The sequence below is a fragment of the Triturus cristatus genome, chromosome 3_1 (genome assembly GCF_964204655.1).
Source record: "Triturus cristatus chromosome 3_1, aTriCri1.1, whole genome shotgun sequence".
Taxonomy (NCBI): domain Eukaryota; kingdom Metazoa; phylum Chordata; class Amphibia; order Caudata; family Salamandridae; genus Triturus; species Triturus cristatus.
This window is the reverse complement of record NC_140583.1, coordinates 487,478,004-487,497,316: the sequence shown is the minus strand read 5'-3', so window position 1 is coordinate 487,497,316 and position 19,313 is coordinate 487,478,004. Positions and strand designations below refer to the sequence as shown.

Sequence of the window (19,313 nt, the reverse complement as noted above, 5' to 3'; positions counted from 1 at the left end):
CAGCCTCTTTGTTTGATAAAAGAGGAATTCTATATTTTACTTAAAATGTATAACTTTACTTTTTCTGGTGTCAATGTAGATTTTTAGAATAACTCTGGAAGGTAAACAGTGTCTTAATTGTTCTAGTATTATATTCTACTAAAACACTCCATTGCACACACCTTGGTTATTACAGTATCTTAAGGCTGCATGTTTTGTTCTAGGCATCTTTCTGACAGCTGTCCAGAATGTGTATATATTGTTTTAAAAAGAAAAACCTTGTAATTAAATATATTTCATTAGTCCTTGATGATACTTTGAATTATGTATTTTGGTTGTGCCCTATCTCATGAGGGACTTAGATAGCAGGATTAGGAGAGATTGCCAAATGAACTTTCTTGGATGTAACCACCTCTTAAACCACAATCTTTTTTAGACCCATTTTCATTAGATATGTGTGTTTTAAATGTCGTTTTGCATGCTGCTGTAGTTATGTGTGAACTCATAAATTGGAGACGCACTTAGGGGACTTGGTGTTTTCAGCACCCTTTGTGGCTTATTTGAAAGTGCACTCGGTATCCCAACTCCATTTACTTGGTCATCGGATGTTAAGCAAGCATATTTTGTAGATCATTAATATTTTGCGTGTTTAGACTTGCTCCAAAAAGGGAAATTCTTAACATGTGAATTTAGCCATTGGGGGTATCCTTCTTTTTGATTTCATTTCTGAAGTTTCAGTGTGCGCAGACAAGTTTGACTTTACTCTTTAATGCAGACGAACCGATGGATACATCCGCACCACTGGAAAATACTGGCGAGACGCAGAGGGAGCAGAAAGATGAACCCATGAAAACTGACCAGCCTCGAGTTACAGCAGTACTGCCACCATTCCCTCAGGCCTCAACACCTGTGTGTCACAGTACACCTGCCTTTGTCACTGGCTCGTTTCATATGCCATCGCAGCCACAGTTTTCCCATGTGAGTCTTGCCTACATTTTTGAGGGCTCATTATATCTCTTTTTTTACTTGGGTGTTATTTACGGTCATACCAAAATTGTAGGTCATTTATGTAGTGCAGTAGTGTCTAACCAGTGTGAGATTGATTTTCAAAGCCATTTTCCATTATTGTCCGATAACCAAACACTGGAAAAAAGACCGCTAACTAGGTTATTTAATAACACATTTTCTGTATTGTATTTTAGGCTTCATTGGAAAAGAGAATAATTTTACTTATTCCAAGTTGTCTTGGAATGCATTTTCCCTATCCAGATTTGCAATGGAGTGCCTGAAATGTTGAAAGGCTTGTTTTTTTATTTTTCAGGGCGTCATGAATAGCAGAAGCAAATCCTATATTTAAAAACATTGCTGCAAACATGGCAAATGCTTTATTGCTTTCCTAGCTCGAATGGAGGGCTCTTTGATAATTGTGTGCTCAAAATATCTATCTGCTATTATAACACACATTTCAGGTGATCGTTTTCAGAAAAGTCAGTGGTGTTGTAGATTGCTCCATATAAAGACGCTGCTCCCCACCTAAAACATGGGAAATTGGCCATAGGAAAAAAGTATTATATAGATGTATCTTCCTTCACAACTCCGACGAAAAGAGCAGAAGTAGGCACTTCCCGGTAAAGAAGTAAATAGTTTATTTATTCACAGTGCGATGTCCGTCCTGACGTGTTTTGGTAGGACCCAGCCTTTCTCAAAGTCATTTTATCATTGGATTTTTTCAAATTAAAAGGTACAGCGTATATAGGCATAAAAGAACCAACATCCGTTGCTAACATGTCCTCATCATTATGCGTGCTATCTATTAACTGGCTAAATACATGTTTATGTCCAAATCATTTTTATATATTTTTGTAATTTATACTCTTGTTTTTATAATTTTGATAAAGAACTATTTTATATAAAAACAAGCCAATTTAACAGAATACTTTCCTATATTTCATACTTGGAACCGGGAAGCAGTTTGGAAGCATAATATATATATATATATATATATATATATATATATATATTTATATATATATATATATTCAACAAAGTCAATTACGTGCGCTCTCAGTGCCAAAGATTCCAACAGATCAGATGATGCAGCAAAGGGTGTTTATTCACAACGCGTTTCAACTACAAGAGTCTTGATCACGTGAATAATTGTGCTTACACTGGTGTCTAAATAAAGTGTTTGACTGTGGATATAGAGGAAGGACAACATCAATGTGCACGGTACAAACATGGCAGACATCTTTGAACGGTCTGCACCAGTAATGTTGCTAAATGCAATTAAATTAACACATCTAAAGGCTGCATATGCATTCCTAATCCAATGACAGACATCTTCAACAAAGAATAATCTGATGAATCGAATATATATATATATATATATATATATCCACTCGATACCGCTGCGTCTCACTTTCCCCTCACGGGACGAAAGAACACTGGAGCCGAGGCCACAATAGAATGCGTGTTTATTAACACCAGGTCCGACGCGTTTCGGAGTTACAAATCACTCCTTTCTCACGGGCAACAGACTGTGTTATTTTTTTGTATTTAAAACGCAAGTGCCGGTGCTTATTCTAGTGCATATTGCTGGAAATGGACGGAGAGGAGAAAAGGAAAAGAGAAGAAAAGAGAAGAAAAACAGCATAAAACAAGCTCAAAACAAGAGCACCAAGTAAACATAAGTAGAATGTCATGATATAGACACATTATTCTCTTAGATGTATAGCCAACTCTTCATCTTGATTGAGGCCCCCCGGATCCTTGGTCTGATAATCCACAATATATTTGGATTCCCTTTGCCTCAATCTCAACACCCTATTCCCTCCCCTGGGGTTGTTCATGATTTGTTCTAGAATGAAAAATCTGAGCAATGTGGGGTCGGAAAATTGTTGGGGGGGATGATGCGTATACGGCTAATATCAATCTATGTAAGCGTATCAACGAGGCGCTTGATTGTACAGCCCCACTTTCGCGCGCCAAATCGGGTGGCCGCTTTCAAAAAACTGCCCCGTGGTTCAGTGATGAACTACGAGTCACGAAAACAGCATTGAAGCGTGTCGAAAGACAGTGGCGGGGGGCTCCTTCTAAGGAAACTAGGGAGGCCTACCTAATTGAGAGGCGAACTTATCACGGGCTAATCAGGAAGTCCAAAGCAGCATATTACACTATTAGAATTAGTGAAGCTGGTGACTCGATGAAGGAGCTTTTCTTGCTCTACAAAACCCTCTTGAGTGGGAAACCAGCCATTGCTCCAGATGACTGCTCGGTGGAATCCGGTGACAGGATCGCGGACTTCTTCGCCGGAAAGATAGCCAAAATCTACTCGGCATTTGCTAGTCATCCCATTGCTGGGACTGAATTTGCGGCAAGCCCGAGGGAATGGGGGGACAGACATATACTGACCAACTTTGTCACCCCGCCCCCAGAGGACCTACTAAAAATCTGCAGATCCGTCAAGTCTGGTTACCCGCGGGATCCCACCACGACGAAACGGCTAGCGGATAGCTTAGCGGTACTAGAACCATATATCAGACACTTACTGGATGTGTCTTTTAGCACGAAGACCGTGCCCAAAGACTGGAAACAGGCGGTGGTTCTACCTCTCAGGAAGAAACCTAACATTAGCTTTGAAAAGCTAGAGAACCTCCGGCCGATCTCCCTTCTGCCTTACCTGGCTAAAGTGGCGGAAAAAACAGTAAACCTGCAACTGATGGATTTCGTGGAAGAGGTTGCCCTACTACACGATACCCAGTTTGGTTTCCGTCCCCGCCACTCAACGGAATCAGTGCTTCTGATGGCTGTGGAGACCCTACGCCAGGGGGTGGATGAGGGTCATACTATGGCCCTCATCCTATTGGACCGGAGTGCAGCATTCGACACTGTAGCTCATACCACCTTGCTACAGTGTCTGAATAGTGGAGGGATATCTGGAGCTGCACTCGCATGGATCCAGTCCTTCCTGACGGGGAAAAGCTTTCAGGTCTGCCAGGGCGAATGTTATTCCAGGGATATTGGATTGGGCCAGGGCGTACCCCAGGGATCGTCCCTGAGCCCCACCCTATTTAATCTATATGTCTCCCCAGTGGCCCCCATTGCTGAGGGCCATGGTCTGCACATAGTGTCCTACGCCGACGACACGCAGCTGGTTATCTCCCTCTCGCGCGCCCGGTCTTGCGGTGGACAGTTTCAGAGTCTGCATGCAAGACCTTGCAGCCTGGATGTCCACCAACTGCCTCAAACTAAATGGCAGCAAGACCGAGGTGCTCGTAGTGGGGGGGGAACCCATCTATCTAGTCGTCTGCGTGGTGGCCTCCATGCTTAGGTGAGGTTCCAACACCCTGTCAAGAAGTTCGGAACCTTGGAGTCTGGCTTGATGCTGACCTGTCCTTTGGACCTCAGATAGGACGTGTGGCGGGTGTCTGCTTCAGCGTTCTGAAAAGTATACGGAACGTCTTAGATCTCCTTCCTATGTCAGCCCGTAGAACGCTGGTGCACGCCCTTGTGACATCACGCCTGGATTATGGCAACTTGCTGTACCTGGGAGCAACCAGCAAGGCAATAAATCGCCTTCAGGTGTTGCAGAATGCGGCAGCCGGCCTCATTCTAAAATTTCCCAAAAGATCGGCCTCCAAAACTGCCCTTCGGACTCTTCACTGGTTGCCAGTGAGGAGTAGGGTCGAGTTTAAGGCCCTCTCTACCTGCCACCGCATCCTTACTGGGAAGGCGCCAACACCGCTCCAGAACCTGATCACCAGGTACGTACCCACGCGCGCCCTTCGCTCCTCCCATGGAGGCCTTTTAAAGGTCCCGAGGATAAGGCGGGCTCGCGTGGGAGGTAGATCTTTCCGCTACCTGGTGGCAAAGAGCTGGAATGCCCTACCTTTGGACCTCCGTCTGGAGTCATCTGAACCTAGCTTCAGGAGGAAGCTAAAAACATACCTATATACACGGTAACCTGTGCAGACTTTACGTTCTAGTCTGCGGGAGTTCTTCTGTTTTAGCGCGGGGACACGCCATCTGAGCGTAACCAAGCGCTTTATAAAACTCCCTTATTATTATATTATTATTATTGGTCTCTGAAGTGGCGTGCAACTGGGTACTTCTCACTTACATGCGTAATGGCCCTGCTGTGTACCAGTACCCGTTTTTTTTGCCTGAAGAGTGGTGCTGCCTATGTACCAGAGTTTGCATGGGCATTCAATTACATAAATTACAAACGTGGTGCTGCATGTGAGGAATTGATTGATTGTCTTATCTACCCCGTTATAGGTGATCATCTTGAGAAAAGTACTGTTCCTGCACGCCTTACAATGGCCGCAGGGGAAAAATCCCTTAAGGCCATGTTCATGTCTCATGGGATATGTGGTCACATCACTGTGTACCACCGTGTCTCTGATGTTTCTCCCTTTCCTGTACGTGCTACTCGGTCGATTGGGAATGCTGGTACCGATGGTATGATCACTCTTGAGAATATCCCAGTTCGTGACCAAGATTTTCTTGATATTATCAGAATGAGCATTGTATGTCATGATAACGCGAGTGTTATCATTCTCTGTCGTAGACTGTACAGGTTTGTCCATTAAAGTAAGGGATCTGGATATCCCATTAGCTCTGTCTTTGGCTCTGAGTAACACCCATTCTGATGGATACATCTGCCAGTGGATTCCTCACCTTGTGAATATCCCCTGCGCCAGCATTCCACGGAACTTTTCTTCCCCAGCACTCCACGTCGACGTGGGCGACGTCATAATGCATCGGCTCCGCTCGCGACTCCGTTCGACGTCACCGGAGCCATAAGAAGCCCACGTCGGCGTGATGACGTCAGTTCCCTTTTTTCCGCGCCTTCGACGCGCAACGTTTTTTTTCCAGTGCTCTTTAGCTGTTTTACTCTGTTAATTCGAGTATGTCTTCGACTAGAAAGTCGGGATTTAAGCCCTGTAGGGAATGTGGAGGTTTGATGACGATGACGGATCCACACCAGAACTGTTTATGGTGCCTCTCTTCAGAACACGATATGGAGGAGTGCGGATGCTGTAGAAGCATGAACCCGAAAGCACTCAAGGAGAGGAAGACTAAGCTCTTCATGAAGAAGATCGGTGAGGAGAAGAGAGGGAGGAAAAAGGAGAAGTCGAAGAGGGGGTCATCGACTTCGAAGTCTTCGAGGTCGAAGAAGCACCACAAGAAGAGGAAACATTCTTCTCGACGTCGGTCCTCGAGGTCCAGGAAGTCGAGGTCGGCTTCACCCCGTCGACGCCGGAGCAAAGGCTTGTCTCCTTCTCCTTCACCTTTGAAGTCACCGAGGTGTTCTCCTTCGAAGAAGCAGACTCCGACTCAGTCCCCGACGCGGTCATCGGATCCGTCTAAGGCATCGACTCCGGTTCGAGTGGAGTCGGATGCTTCCATGCATGAACAGGAGCAAGAAGAGTCTGTTCCGGTGCCTGAAGAGTCTGAGGCTCCGGTAGAAGATACTGCGGAGCCGACGCCGGAGACTTCACAAGGGGATACAGGGTCGGTTCCTTTTCCTCAGTTCCCGGCTCCAGGTACAGATTCTGCCAATTTCTTAAATGCTATATATGGCATTTTTAATAGGGCGGCCTACCCATCCGGAGCACCAACTGGTCCCGTGGGTTCGATGGCTTTTACACTGGGGGTACCGCAGCAGTATGCTCAGGCCCCCTTTATGCCGATGGCGCCTTCTTGGCAGTTTCCGGTGCCGTCTGGAGATCCGAATCGACCTCGGAAGGACCAGCGGACTTTGGAGCCTTCCTCGACGCCGAGGCCGACTCCATCGGCGCCGCGTCCGGCGCCGCCGACTCCACCTATGGCGCCGCCGACTCCAGTACCTTTGGCTTCTCCGACGCCGCGTACGACGTCGTCGACGCCGGCTCCGACGTCGTCGACGCCGGCTCCCCGGATCCGGTCGAGGAGGGAGGCCCAGAGGGTGTTGGAGGAAGGGAGATATCGGACAGAGGTGGAAGAAGGTGAGGTCGACTCTTCTTCAGATGAATTTGAAGGCATTGATGAAGCTAGTGGGTTGGATACAACCCCAGAGTGTGAGCATGCATCTGCCAGGTCTTCTCCGCCTCAGGAATTGGCTCCCTATCATGTAGTGATCAAAAAGGCAGCAGAACTTTTGGATTTGCAGCTGCCTTCTGTGGAGTACAAATCCAACTTGCTTACAGAAGTGTTGCATTCTCCATCATCAACATCAGAGCCTTTGTTGCCTTTCAATGAGGCCATCTTGGAGCCGGTCTTGGAGGTGTGGAAGAAACCCCTTTCATCTCCGGCGGTGTGCAGACAGGTGGCAAGAAGGTACAAGGTTGCACCAGGGGATCCTGACTTCTTGTCAACTCATCCATCTCCGGACAGCTTGGTTGTGCAGGCTTCATGTTCCAAGCATGCTTCGGGTGCCTTCCCTCAGTCTCCAGCTGACAGGGAATCTAAAAAGGTTGATCAGGCTGCCAAAAAGACCTTTTCCACAGGAAGTGTGGCGTTAAAATCAACTAATGCTACATGCCTGCTGGGGCGTTATGTACATGCACTAATGGACTCCATTAAGTCTTTGGCCCCTAAGTTGCCTGAGGGGGATAAGTCGTCCTTTTTGGAGGTTGTGGCGGACACTCAGGCGGCTGCCAGGCAAGTTATCCAGTCAGGGCTGGATACTGCGGACTCGGTGGCAAGGATCATGGGGTCGTCTGTTGCCGCAAGGAGGCAGGCTTGGCTCCGTACCTCTGGGTTCTCAGCTGATGTGCAAGCTACGCTGGTTGATCTGCCATTCGACGGACAGAAGCTGTTTGGGGAGAAAGCGGACTCTGCCCTGCAGCGATTTAAGGACAGCAGGTTGACTGCAAAATCCTTGGGACTGCAAGCTCCTGCTAGGGGTTCGTCTTTTCGAAAGTTTAGGGGTTTTGGGAGATCGTCTTTTCGCTCTTACCGGCAGCCCCAACAGCAGCAGCAACAGCAGAATCCCCTCTATAAATCCTATAGAGGGAGGCAAAGGGGTCGGAGAGGTTCTGGACGCAACCCCTCTTCTTCCTCCTCCTCCTCTACTCCCAATGAGGCATCAGGGAAGCAGCCCTAGATCCCCCATCCCGGATCATGTAAGACCTGTGGGGGGTCGGGTGTCCTACTTTCTACGGGGTTGGAAATCTGTTACAACAGACCTTTGGGTTTTGAACCTCGTAGAGACTGGGTACGCCCTTCCCTTTCGGGAGTTTCCTCCCCCTTACCCTCCTTGCCAAGGTTATTGCTCGGACGACCATCTGCTTCTCCTGCAGAAAGAAGTTCTAGCCTTGCTTCAGAAGGGTGCAATAGAGGTGGTTCCGGAGCTGGAAAGGGGTCAGGGATGCTACTCCCGTTATTTCCTGATTCCCAAAAAGGACGGCAGATTGCGTCCAATCCTGGACCTCAGAATCTTGAACTTTTACCTGAAGCAGGAGAAATTCAAGATGCTGACCCTTGCGCAGGTTCTTCAAGCGTTGCAGCAAGGAGACTGGATGGTGTTGCTCGACTTGCAGGACGCGTACTTTCATGTCCCAATCCTGAAGTCGCACAGGAAGTATCTCCGTTTTACGGTTGGGTCGCAACACTACCAGTTTGTGGTCCTCCCGTTTGGTCTTACTACCGCACCTCGAGTCTTCACGAAGGTGATGGCAGTGGTGGCTGCTCATCTCAGGAGGTCGGGGATTCCGGTTTTCCCCTACCTGGACGACTGGCTTCTGAAGGCAGAGTCCCCAGAGATGGTGCAGCGTCATCTGCAGGTAACATCTCAGCTGTTATTCGACTTGGGTTTTTCAATCAATGTGCCCAAATCTCACCTGGTGCCCTCTCAACGCAACCTGTTCATAGGGGCGGTACTGGACACTACTGTGTGTCGAGCATTCCCTCCTCCTCAAAGGATTCTCGACATTCAGGCGATGGTCCCTTTATTCCACAATGGAGCGGTTGTTCCAGTTCTGAAGGTCCTTCGCCTGCTCGGTCTGTTCGCTTCCTGCATTCTGTTGGTCAACCATGCACGCTGGCACATGAGGGCGCTCCAGTGGTGCCTCCGCAAGCAGTGGTATCAGCACAACGGAGATCTCAGGGAGTCGATCAGGATCTCCAGAGAAGCTGCGGCGGATCTGTCTTGGTGGAGCGTGGAGGGCAACCTGTCTCAAGGAAAGCCCTTTCATCTTCCTCCATCGGTGGCCACAGTGATAACGGATGCATCCACCCTAGGGTGGGGTGCTCATCTGGGGGATCTGGAGATCAAGGGTCTTTGGTCTCCAGAGGAAAGGTTGCTTCACATCAACCTTCTGGAATTGCGGGCGATTCGTTTGGCGCTCAAGGCCTTCCTCCCTTCCCTTCGCGGTCAGTCTGTTCAAGTCCTGACGGACAACACGACCGCGATGTGGTATGTCAACAAACAGGGAGGGGTAGGGTCTCTTTGTCTATGCAGAGAGGCCTTACGTCTATGGTCTTGGGTTCAGGACCATCAGATTTGTCTGATGGCAAATCATCTGGCCGGGGTGCTGAACGTACGTGCGGACAGTCTCAGTCGGCAGTTCTCCGCCGACCACGAGTGGAGGCTCCATCCGGAGGTGGTTCGTCACGTCTTTCGGACGTGGGGGACTCCTCGGGTGGATCTGTTTGCCACTTCCGAGAACGCGCACTGTCCGTCATTCTGCAGTCTCCAGTATCCGATGCAGGGGGCGTTGGGGGACGCGTTTCAGTTGAGTTGGGGCTCACGACTCCTTTACGCGTTTCCTCCCATACCCTTGATTCCTCGGGTTCTGAGGAAGATTCGCCAAGACCGGGCCCAAGTCATTTTGGTCGCCCCGGATTGGCCAAGAAGGGTGTGGTATACAGATCTTCTCCACCTATCCTCGTGCCCTCCGCTCCGTCTCCCTCTGAGGGCAGACCTCCTCTCGCAGTCGGAGGGGCAGGTTCTACACCCCCACCTCCAGAGCTTACACCTTCATGCCTGGAGATTGAACGGGGCAACCTGAGTTCCTTCTCTCTCCCACCTGATGTGGTGGACGTTATTTTATCGGCCAGGCGACACTCCACCAAGTCCATTTACTCCTACAGGTGGTCAAAATTTGTAAAATGGTGTGGAGAGAGATCCATTGACCCTTTAAAGGCTCATCTTTCCAATGTGCTCCAGTTTGCTCTTTCCTTGGCTCAGCAGGGCTTTGCTGTTGCCACAGTCAAGGGCTATCTTTCGGCCTTATCGGCTTTTCTGTGCCTTCCAGATCAACCATCGCTGTTTAAATCCCCGGTTGTTCTGAGGTTCATCAAGGGCCTTAGAAACATGTTTCCTCCCACTCCTTATGTAATGCCTCAGTGGGACCTTAATCTTGTTTTAACCTTTCTAATGGGGTCCCCATTTGAGCCTCTTCATAGTTGTCCTTTGAGGCTGTTGTCCTTTAAGGTGGTTTTTCTTGTAGCCATAACCTCGGCAAGGAGGGTGAGTGAGCTTCAAGCTCTTAGTTCCAAACCTCCTTTTCTTACCTTACATGCTGAAAGGATGGTTCTGAGGGCCAGGGTTGCCTTCCTGCCAAAAGTTGTCACTCAGTATCATTTGGGGCAGTCCATTACTCTCCCTGTTTTCTATCCTCCTCCTCATCCTTCCAAAGAGGAGGAAAGGCTTCATCGCTTGGACCCAAAGAGAGCTGTCAGCTTTTACTTGGACAGAACGAAAGACTTTCGTATGGACAATGATGTCGAGATGGATCATCCTTGCCATCAAGATCTGCTACGTCCTGGCTGGTAAGACCCCTCCTGAGGGCATTGGAGCTCATTCAACTAGAGCCAAGTCTTCTACCTCTGCTTTGGCCCGGGGTGTTCCTGTGGCGGATATTTGTAAAGCCGCGACTTGGGCCTCCCTCCATACGTTCGCAAAGCATTATTGCTTGGACTCTGAGATGAGGAGGGAGGGCCACTTCGCGCGCTCTGTGTTACAGGATTTTCTGGTATAGGAAGGTGGACACCCTCCTCCGGGAGTGGGGACTGCTGTGGGAATCTATTCACAAGGTGAGGAATCCACTGGCAGATGTATCCATCAGAAGAACAAGTTACTTACCTTCGGTAACGCTTTTTCTGGTGGATACAGTATCTGCCTGTGGATTCCTCACTGGCCCACCCGCCTCCCCGTTGTCCACCTTCATATACCATGAAAAAGGTCTTGTAGATATGTGTTTTTGCTGTATGGTACAGTTGTAGGAAATGCTTGTTTTTCTTTGCATTCCTTTCCTTTGCATATTATGTATATGTATTGGTTTATTGTATACTTTGAGTCTGTCGTTAGTCCACCTGTTCGCCTCGAAGGCACGGGGAAAAAATGGGTGGAACTGACGTCATCACGCCGACGTGGGCTTCTTATGGCTCCGGTGACGTCGAACGGAGTCGCGAGCGGAGCCGATGCATTATGACGTCGCCCACGTCGACGTGGAGTGCTGGGGAAGAAAAGTTCTGTGGAATGCTGGCGCAGGGGATATTCACAAGGTGAGGAATCCACAGGCAGATACTGTATCCACCAGAAAAAGCGTTACCGAAGGTAAGTAACTTGTTCGTTAGGGTAACCTCTGATCCTGAAACGGTCCAACATATCCTTACTGACTTGTTGATAGGCATCGTCAGTATTACAGTTCCTCTTAGCCCTCAGCAGCTCTCCAAACGGAATGCTCCACTTCAGAGTCTCTGGATGGCTGCTGAGGGCGTGGAGGATACTGTTACCTGCCGTGATCTTTCTGAAAAGAGTGGTCCGCATTTTGTTATTTATGATGTCAATCCTGACATCTAAACAATCTGCTTGTTCTCTGCTGACGTGGCCTGTGAGAACAATGTTGCTGTTGTTTGTATTGATATCTTCAATGAAAAAAAAACATCGGAATATATATATATTTGATTCATCAGATTATTTTTTGTTGAAGATGTCTGTCATTGGATTAGGAATGCATATGCAGCCTTTATATGTGTTAATTTAATTGCATTTAGCAACATTACTGGTGCAGACCGTTCAAAGATGTCTGCCATGTTTGTACTGTGCACATTGATGTTGTCCTTTCTCTATATCCACAGTCAAACACTTTATTTAGACACCAGTGTAAGCACAATTATTCACGTGATCAAGACTCTTGTAGTTGAAACGCGTTGTGAATAAACACCCTTTGCTGCATCATCTGATCTGTTGGAATCTTTGGCACCGAGAGCGCACGTAATTGACTTTGTTGAATAGAGGACTACTTTCCGGCGTGCTCCGCCGGCGTGTGCGCCACCTCCCGCGGGTCCCAAAGCAGTCGGAAGGAGCGTTTTTGAAAAAAAATAATATATATATATATATATATATATATATATATATATATATATATATCTATCTCTCTCTCTTAGGAAAACCACTGAAATTACAGTTATCTCAAGTAACTATAACTTGTTCCCTGACGTTAGTTAAAATGTTGTTTGAGCTGACATTTTAACCTAACTATAACATCATTTTAACCTTTTGTTTGCCAGTGAATTTCATTTTTTTCTTGAAAAAATGTAAATGAAGATGTTATTTTAATTCCTGAATATATAGTCACTTTATTCTTTGTTTTTTATTTCAGTGAAATTCGATATTTTTTTTTTAACCTAAAGTAAGATTTCCGTTGCCGTGCCCAGCGGAGAGTTGGGTGCAGGCGCAGTGCCCAACTCCTTGTTGCGAACAGCCTTCAGTCGTTCGCAACATGGGCTTCGGTGCCCAACCTCTTTTTTTTTTTTTTTTTTTTTTTGTTGCACCTCTGATCCACCACGATTCTCCAATCTGGGCATCACAGTAGATGCATGGAATCATGAAAGAAAATTCAAATCTATTTTGACTCCAGAGGGAGCCCACCGAAGATCCCAATAGGTCAGGGTACTTCTACCTCCCCCTTATATTGTATTTAATTGTATTTTCTAGGACTCCGGTACCAAGGCCTAAGATGGCGGCCCCAAATTTTCCTTCAGGTTGCCAACCAGTTACAACACGTGGTTAACTTTGCGTATCCACTGTGGTTAATGGTGGCCAACCAATCATAATGCAGGAGGATCCCTAGACCATCCGCGGTGGATCCGCTTTGCTATATATATGTACATTTTGAACTTTAATTTCTCCAAACTGCTGAACAGATTTAAACCAAAACACAAAAGCATGCTGTCTAAATCGAGAACTAGCTTTCTGCCAAACTTGGTATAATTCTGTTCAGCCATGTCTAATTTGCCTCTGAAAAACTGCATGAAAATAAAACATTTTTAGGCCCCCCCCCCCTTGGATGGATCACCCCTAAACGTTCCAGAGGAAGCTGAGGTGGATGAGTGGGAAAGTTTTCGTGAAGATTCGTCAAATGGCACCAAAGTCATTAGCAAACCAAAAAATAAATTTCCTATGGAAACGTGCCCTATTTATGTGTCTATTATCTTTATTTATTTTGTACTTTTAGGGTGTGCTGTGTGTAACCATGTGGGCACGTCAAAGTCCCAGGTAAGTGTTTAACAGTGTGCAGACAGCACAGCGAAGGGGGAGAACACACACAACGAGGTAGTGTAGACTCACAGAGTCGAATTGGGAGCCTCTAGTACATTCTGAGCAGTTTAGAGAATAATTACTCATAGAAATAACTACAAAACAGTGTGCGTCTGATTCACAAAGGTAACTTGCACGTTTGAGTGAGTTTACACTTTTTGATATTTACAAACTCCGTTTGTAAGTTGCTACCAAAAATAAAACAACCAGTTGTAGGTCCTGTACTACACATGGCCAACATGCTTCCATAGAAAATAATGTAGGTAGAACTTAAAATAAAACCCCATAGGCAACAGTTTTAAGTGAAGATAAATTCTTTAAAATAGTTAAAAATATAAATAAATATAGTTTATTTTTCAAAAAATATAAAAATTGTGCACATTTGATTAATTTAATTATAATTACGTATTTCACCCTTCAAAACAATGCAGCAATGTGTTTTATTAAGATAATTAAATTCATTTTAATGATGTACAGTGATGTTTTTTTTATTTTAAACTTCTGAAAAAAAAATTACATTTAATATATTTCCATTGTTGAATTCAAAATTAATAGTGTTGCAACATGTTTTATTTTGTTATACATTTAAAGTACATAAAACTAACTTACATTAATAGTTAACATAAAAATATTTGTGATATTTATTTTTAGCATGAGCCCATTCAAGTAGCATAAAAGGAGGCTATTTCCATACTAATAGAAGGATCAAGAGCTTTTGCCCATGTCATTCATGCTTTAATAGATTTATGTAATGTCAGATTCTATCAGTATTGTTGAGAGATGGATGCAATGGATGCTTATTCTTGTGCTTTTTTGATTGCTAGATGTATAGGCGACTCTTTCCTGTAGTAATGTCATCTCAGGAATAGAACACATGAAATGCAATAGGTGTTCATCAGAAAGCAGTTCCATAAGGCAGTTAATAGCCTTGCAGAATAAAAAACCTCCTTGCAGAATGGAGTAGTCCGAAATGATGCGAGATAACTCAAGTTGATCACAGGACTGCACAGTCAAGATCAGAACTTGTGCAAAGTAACTCCATGACAGGTTAACAGAGACCAAGAATCCCAAAGAGAAAAAGTAGGGGCAAGACTTGGTAGCAAGGCTGTGATCTTGCCAGGAAGTTACATCAGCAAAATAAAAAAGCCTTCTGGGTTTGGGAATACTTTAGAAAATACAAGGAATGGCTCCATTTTAGTTTCTGATCATATACAAATGAAGACTTCACCCAATACTTGACATAAAGTGCAAGAAATGGAATGAATCTGAATCTTAAGTAAAAATAAGTTTTTGTGAAAATAATAATTTGCAAGTTCCTTAGGGATTGCATAAGAGACTAGTAGTTCAGTGAGACAAGGACAAGCATGATTGTGAGCTGTTGAGAGTTTTACTTTGTATGACACAGGATTCTTAATTTGACATATCCGGCCTTAAAGTAGAGCGACAGTAACAATGCCTGTTGTCGCTCCATTGTCTTTGCCTGCAAGATTGGCACCAACGTCTGCAGCACGCCCAGATCTCCTTCGGCTGCTTTGAGAATCAATGGCAACATCAATCATAGTGGTTTCAAGATGACCCTTCATACCGCTGTTTGGAATGACATCATTGTCTATGGTGTGTCCAGACCTTACTTTGGTGGGTGCAAAAATGCTGCACTGTAAGACCGGGTTAGATGCCCCACATTTCGATTACAGGTGCGAAAGCATGTTATAGACATGTCATTTGATGGCAAATCTTTATTTGACTGCCTCGTTGATGGTACAGTTCAGACTTAGAGACCCAAATAACCAGATCATTCTCTTCAAGCATTTTGGAAGCAATCCTTTCCTGATGCTGCCAGCCATTTAGAAGTTCCTACAAACTATGTCAGTCATAGCACCTGCATTAGCAACAGCAGTTCTGCTCCTAACGGAGAGCTTTCAATCCACAGAACAGAGAAATTTCAAGATTACGACAGTCTCACTCACCAAACACTAAGAAAAGAGGCAGCCACTAGAGAGGTCATGAATCCAGAGAGCAATGACTAGATTCCAGCACCAGCTACCAATAACCCCCATCCCTCTGCACTGGGGGAAGAATTGCTGCCTTTCTTGAAGAATGGGCTTTAGTCACCACGGACTAGACCGTTCTGGATGTGGTGCACTTTCAACAAACTTTAAAATTTACCCAAAAACCACCTGTAACACCCGTAACAACACCCATGCGGAATGTGCATCAACAGCTGTCTCTTCTAAAGGCATTCTTTCCATGTTTTAGAAAGGTCCCTCAACCCAATGCCCAATCTCAATGTAGTATAGGGATCAATTCAAGCTATTTTCTCATCAAGAAGAACTCGGTAGAGTGGAGACCCATACCGAATCTGAAATATCTGAAAAAAATCCTTATTAAGCAGTTGAATTGCACTGTAACCCTTCTAACGACACAAAAGCTACTTTTGGCGGGAGGGAGGCTACACAATGTTACTCGATTTTAAAGATGTGCATTTTCATATCCCAAGCAAGCCTGGCTGAAGACGGCTGAAATGCCGGAAACCGGTCCTAGGAAGCTTGTTTCCGGTCCAGGGAAGGCATGGCTTGGCAGTTCGGGCTGGACTGTTCCCATGAGGCACAGGGTCAGACTGATTTGTATATGGCCATGTCCGAACTGGGGTGGCAGAGTGGGCTAAAGAACGGTGATGGATCAAACCCAGATCTGTTGACTGGGTGTGAGTGTTTGATTGGTTCTGATGCTCCGTCCATCACCACTCCCTTTTGTACCGCTTTGTTCGCCATAAGTTGGCAGGGTATGCTCAGACGTGAGTCCCTTGCTCACTTTGCCACTGGATTCAAGCAAGCCTGGCTGAAGACGGCTGAAATGCCAGGAACTGGTCCTAGGAAGCTTGTTTCCGGTCCAGGGAAGGCATGGCTTGGCAGTTCGGGCTGGACTGTTCCCATGAGGCACAGGGTCAGACTGATTTGCATATGGCCATGTCTGAACTGGGGTGGCAGAGTGGGCTAAAGAACGGTGATGGATCAAACCCAGATCTGTTGACTGGGTGTGAGTGTTTGATTGGTTCTGATGCTCCGTCCATCACCACCCCCTTTTGTACCGCTAGAGTTATTAACCCCAGGATTGAAAAGAAATATAATACCGTTAGACTCCTTTGTAGTATCCAATGCCAGAAAGAGGGCTAATTCTCAAACCTCAGGAGATGCTCCACCTCCCGACAAAGTGTCTAAACTCTTAGACGCCTCTGGTAAGCGCACAGCGTCACAAGCAGCTAACATATGGCGTATCGGCAACACTCAATCTTTGTTAGCGAGGTATGATAGGGCTCATTATGGCGAGCTAGAGACCCTACTACAGCATCTTCCAGAAAAATATAAAAAAAAGGCCAACGACCTAATACAGGAGGGTAAGCTTATTACCAACACCTCCATCCGCTGCGCACTAGACATAGCAGACACCGCTTCACGAGTTATCAACACAAGTGTCCTGCTGCGTAGACATGCTTGGCTGCGCATTTCAGGTCCAGACTGCCATTGTTAATCAGCCATTTGACCAGCAACACTTGTTCGGACCTACCATGGATTAATCTCTAGAAAAGATGAAGAAAGACACTGACACAGCTAAATCAATGGGAGCCTTGCAGTCGCAAGCTCCCAGACGTTCCTTTTGTCGCTCCTCTTACAGGGGCACCTCCAGAGGATACTCCTCAGACAACCCATCTACATCTTACAAAACTCCCACCCATACTACATTCACCAAAGGTTACCAAAGAGGAGGCTACAGTGGCAATTATAACAAGGGCAGTAGCAAGACCAACAATACCCGCTCTACCTCCACCACTACCCAATGACTTCCCTCCGCTCCCCCCAGACCATTCCACTCCGGTCGGGGGAAGATTGCTACAGTTCCTTCCTGTCTGGAACAACTTCACCACAGACAGGTGGGTGAGATAAATAGTTCTGTAGTAGGGGATCTCTGTGCATAGTCATAATCTAGTGAATAGTCCCGCCCATGTGCGTGGACCCCGGAGCAATAAAAAATCTCTAAAAGGTGACAAATCATGCAGACCTGCATGCACCTTTAAGAGAGAATTTAATTTAAAGGCAGATAATGCAGCCTATACCCACAGGCTGCACTGTCAACTAAAATTCCACCAACATCCACAAACAGCACTGCCTGTCTAGTTTTTCTCCACATAGGAAAAAACCCTGCCTCTACCAGCAAAAGCCTCTGGAATAATAGAGAGGAAGGAGTGGACAGACAAGCCCCATAGGCTGCCATTATGTGGCTTAGAACAGGATACTGTGCCTTTAAGAAAACTTTCCAGATTTCCAGAACTTTCCCCAGTATCCCAGAATGCCCAGCAGGTCCCATTTACTTTCAGTTCTTTTTTCCGGCTCCTGCTAGCAGGACCCTGGAGCATTGAGCTCTCCCTCTTTCAAGGGTTTATTGGAGATTTTGTGTATTTTTGTCACTTTTTCAAGTGCTTAGTAGCTGGTACTGTCAACATGCCTGGCTTGTTCGACAAGTGCCCGGAATGTGGTAGAAAGAAGGCTAAAACTGATCCACACGAGGTGTGTATAGGTTGCCTTCCCCAGTCCCACGTGCCTGAAGACTGTACCATCTGCCACTCGTTCTCAGCCAGGACCCTGAGGGACAGAATGAAAATCAGGCTTCAAGTTCTGGAGGAGAGAAGACTGAAGGCACCAGGTGGGTCTGGAGGGGCTGATTTGGCCCATACTGAGGCCTCTGGGGGGCTCCCCAGGGGCAGGAAGACCAGTAAGCGCTCCCACTCCCCGTCGACGTCGAGGGCGTCGACAGCGACGTCGAGGAGGATGACCACCGTCTGTTCGCCGTCCCCCCAGGGCTCTGGGGAGAAGCGGCGTCGACGATCGGCGTCGAGGGACTTGAATAGGCCGCCGTCGACTACATCGGCGTCGTCGGCGACGACGCCGTCCTCGGCTCCGTCCAGCAGTCGGCGTCGAGATCGGACCTGGCATCGGCGCTCGCCGTCGAGGGGAGATCGCCGTTCGCCGTCAATGAAGAGGAGACGGTCGACGTCGCCTCCGAAGAGGAGATCGGCGTTGAGACGCTAGAGGTCGAGGAGATCGCCGTCGAGGAGATCGCCGTCGAGGCACAGGTCGCCGTCGAGGCACAGGTCGCCGTCGAGGCACAGGTCGCCGTCGAGGCACAAGTCGCCGTCGAGGCACAAGTCGCCGTCGAGGCGAAGGTCGCCGTCGAGGCACAGGTCGCCGTCGAGGCACAGGTCGCCGTCGAGGCGAAGGTCGGCGTCGAGGCGAAGGTCGGCGTCGAGGAAGAGAGACTCGCCGGACTCGGTGTACTCTGTGGTGTATACGCCTCCTCGGATGCCTCCGTCACCTCCTTCCCTCCCACCGCCTCCGACTCCTCCACCACCACCACCACCACCACCACCACCAACGCCGCCGCCTCCGCCTCCACCACCGCCACCGCCACCTCCACCGCCTCCACAGCCGTGGACACTGCCTCCGCCGCCCCACCTCGGTCGCTGCCACGCACTCCAGTGGGACCGCCGCCGGTTCCCCCGCGGTCGGTTTCCCTTCCGAGGTACCCGACTCCGCCGCAGGGAACCCCGAAGCCACGACGCCCGCGGTCGCCGGGCCCGGCTAGACCAGCGGACAGGCCGAAGCCGAAGAGGTCGCGCTCCCGCTCTCACAGGAGGAGAAGGTCACGGAGCCGTGGACGGTCATCGTCGGACTCAGGACGACGCCGTAGGAGGCACAGGTCCAGGTCGCACACGCGCTCCTCGACCAGAGACTTTTCCCCGACGCTGTCG

The 19,313-nt window shown here is 47.5% G+C and overlaps 1 protein-coding gene across 10 annotated transcripts in view; it reads left to right on the top strand.

Moving 5' to 3' along the window:
• TP53BP1 (tumor protein p53 binding protein 1) overlaps nucleotides 1-19,313 on the top strand; it is a 956,094-nt gene that overhangs the window by 257,548 nt on the left and 679,233 nt on the right. For all 10 annotated transcript variants that reach the window (XM_085644315.1, XM_085644316.1, XM_085644314.1 and 7 more), the window contains one exon: nucleotides 755-957. In XM_085644315.1, coding sequence (XP_085500441.1) covers nucleotides 755-957 — 203 coding nt within the window. The remainder of the gene's footprint in view (nucleotides 1-754; nucleotides 958-19,313) is intronic.